The sequence below is a fragment of the Austrofundulus limnaeus genome, unplaced genomic scaffold, assembly GCF_001266775.1.
Source record: "Austrofundulus limnaeus strain Quisiro unplaced genomic scaffold, Austrofundulus_limnaeus-1.0 Scaffold408, whole genome shotgun sequence".
Classification (NCBI taxonomy): Eukaryota; Metazoa; Chordata; class Actinopteri; order Cyprinodontiformes; family Rivulidae; genus Austrofundulus; species Austrofundulus limnaeus.
In genome coordinates, this window is record NW_013952810.1 from 372,530 (window position 1) to 375,347 (window position 2,818).

General features: G+C 45.1%; 1 protein-coding gene across 1 annotated transcript in view; it reads right to left on the bottom strand.

Moving 5' to 3' along the window:
• mtmr7a (myotubularin related protein 7a) overlaps positions 1-2,818 on the bottom strand; it is a 26,346-nt gene that overhangs the window by 12,687 nt on the left and 10,841 nt on the right. The window contains exons 6-7 of the mRNA XM_014024135.1: positions 473-607; positions 144-276 (exon numbers count right to left, since the gene is read on the bottom strand). Coding sequence (XP_013879589.1) covers positions 144-276; positions 473-607 — 268 coding nt within the window. The remainder of the gene's footprint in view (positions 1-143; positions 277-472; positions 608-2,818) is intronic.

Below are 2,818 nucleotides of genomic sequence, written 5' to 3' on the forward strand. Positions count from 1 at the left end.
CACACACACACACACACACACACACACACACACACACACACACACACACACACACACACACACGTAAATTACATTGTTACCTGCTGTTTATGGCAGCAGGTGATGATAATTAGTCACACTTTGAGAAGGATAAAATAATTTACCTTCCAACATTTTCTGCTGGCTGTTTCTCATTACATGAATGTTCTCGATGCTCATAAACTGGAATTTGATGTTGGAGTAGTTGTCTTCGTTCTCATAGCCTTTTCCTGCAGCTCGGTTTGCAATGGCGTTCAGCTAGAACGACACGACACCAAGCTGATATTGAGGTTTCAGACATTGTTTTACAGATATTTCTAATGCAGGCAGAGCTGGGACATTTCGAAACCTATAACTGTGAGGACATGCAGCTGGTGAAACGCAGTGTGGAAAACAAGTGCCACCTGAACATACAGCACAGAACTGTAAGACCTGGATTGAGTTCCAGGCTCACCTTAGGCCTGGTGTCCACCACATACATGAAGTCGCTGCGGGGATTGGACCTTAAGATGGCCTCCAGCATCTGCTCGTCCTCCAGGCAGCGAGCACTGAAACCTGACAGCGGCTGGCTGCTGCGGCAGATGGCAGCCTGGGAGGAGGAAGGAGCACTCATACAGGATGATTGATCAACACATGAGTTAATTTTTTTACTGGATAATTAGAGCACAGATGAAAACCAAGGAAAAGGACCATAGAGATGGTGTCTTTTGGCCTTCAAACAACCCCTCAACTCTGGGAAGTGGGATTTTTTTTTTAATCTTGGATAGAAACTGCCAAAAGCACAACACAATACAGCATCTGAAAGTGAGTAATCCTTAATGCATAACCTTAATTAAACAATAGTTCAGATCCATTAAAACATGTTTTTGAAAAGGTTAGTTACAACTAATATCTTGTCTGCTACAGACACTTCTTTACAGAACCTCTTATTGGAGAAAAAAATTTAATTTTGAAAGAACTGGGGCCTCATGCATAAAGGAGTGCACAGCTTTCTCACTATAAGTTGACGTACGGACAAATTTAGAAAAGTGCTCTGCACAAAAAAATTCAGATGTATAAAATTGTGGGCACACATGTTCCTGCGCACCTTATGGTTATGGTTATGTGAGTGGGGATGGATATAAAATCCATATGAGCTGAGGCCTCCTAAGTGGGCCCATTGCTCTCCCCAAAAAKAYACTGGTCTTCATTCAAACCTTCTCGTCCCTCGGATGAAGGACACAAGATTAGAAACACTCAGTGTTCTGAGCTTCTCAAGATCCATTAAGGGGTCCCCAAGAATTCTTTCCTTTGACCACTCAGAGCCAGGCAGTGGCCTAAGTAGTGCAAAGAGGTCTCTAATTCAATGCCACAGGCATCACACAGACCATTGTCATGAAGTCCCATCACCATTTTGTGGCAGTTGAGCAGATTGTCCCCAGTTAGGACTCCAACCAGTGTAGAGTTTTCCTTGAGATGAGAGCTTTCCCAAACCTTAGATTTGGGCCGTTAATCGGTTCCCGTGCCTGTCTACACTCCGTCAGCTCCCTCCAGTGGATTGAGTGTTGACGTCTAATCCAGGCCTGTAGAGCAGTCCTACAGACTGTTGTTGAGGTACCTACAACAGGCTCTGATTTGAAGTGAGCCTGACTGCCAGCTTTTGCGAGGTAATCAGCTATCTCATTACCATAAATGACAGTATGTCCTGGTACCATTTAACAGTAACACTTATCTCTCCCCAGTTGGTTGACTGCTTCGGCACACTCCCAAGCCAGTAATGACGTAAAGTGTGGCCCTCGGAGAGCTTTAATAGCAGCTTGGCTATCTGTTAGGATTAATATTTCCTTCTGTGTAAACTGAAGGTCTTTGAGAGATGCCACACACTGGTGGATTGCATATTCAGTATCTCAGCTTGAGATTCAGTTGCAAAACAACCTAGTGGGTATTTATGCTCTCTCTTACTATGGTTGTGCAAAATCAGCACCCCTGCACCTACTGACCCCTTCAGAAGGGATCCATCTGTAAAACAGAAATGATTGGAAAACGTCCGTCATAGAGAGGTTACTCCAGGCAGACCTGTCTTCTATCTCTGTCTTAAAACTTTGCTCAAAATTGTATTTTTGACCATTCTGTCTCCAGGTCCTGCAGTTACTGGAACAGCAGCAAGTGCAAAGTCCCAGATTCTAGTGTGCTGTGAGTCAGATAGGTTTTTCCACCTACCAGACTGGCGTAGCCTTACTGCACTGGATGCTGCCTCCACTAAGATATGTAAATCTAGTGAAGCCTGGTCCAGTAGGACTTCCATGGCTGCCGTGGGTGTTGTTCTAATGGAACCTGTGATGCTCAGGCAGGCCATTCGTTGCACATGGGTGAGCATCACTCTTACTCTTGCCACCCCAACTTGGACTCGAACCCACCACACTAAAGCAGTGTAGCATAGCACGGGGAGGACTATGGCTGTGTAGATCCATCTCCATAGATAGACATACAATAATTTAACTGACTCTGACAGGGAGAGTTCTACACCCTCCAACTATGGAGGTGAGTAACCCTTCCTTGACTTCTTAAGGGCTCGACACACGGGCAGCGACAAACTACAGCGATTGATGGTTGTCATCGCAGCCAGGGTGAAACCCGACACAAGGGACGCGATAGCGATCGCAGCGTTGCGAATCACGCTCTCAGGTTGCTTGTCTTCACAAAATTTGATTGGTTCTTGACTCGGACAGCGGGTGTGCATTACCCGGGTGTAACTCAACAAATCTTGCGATGCTAATGATATTGAAAAACAAACACACATGAAGAAACAATTTTATGAGGA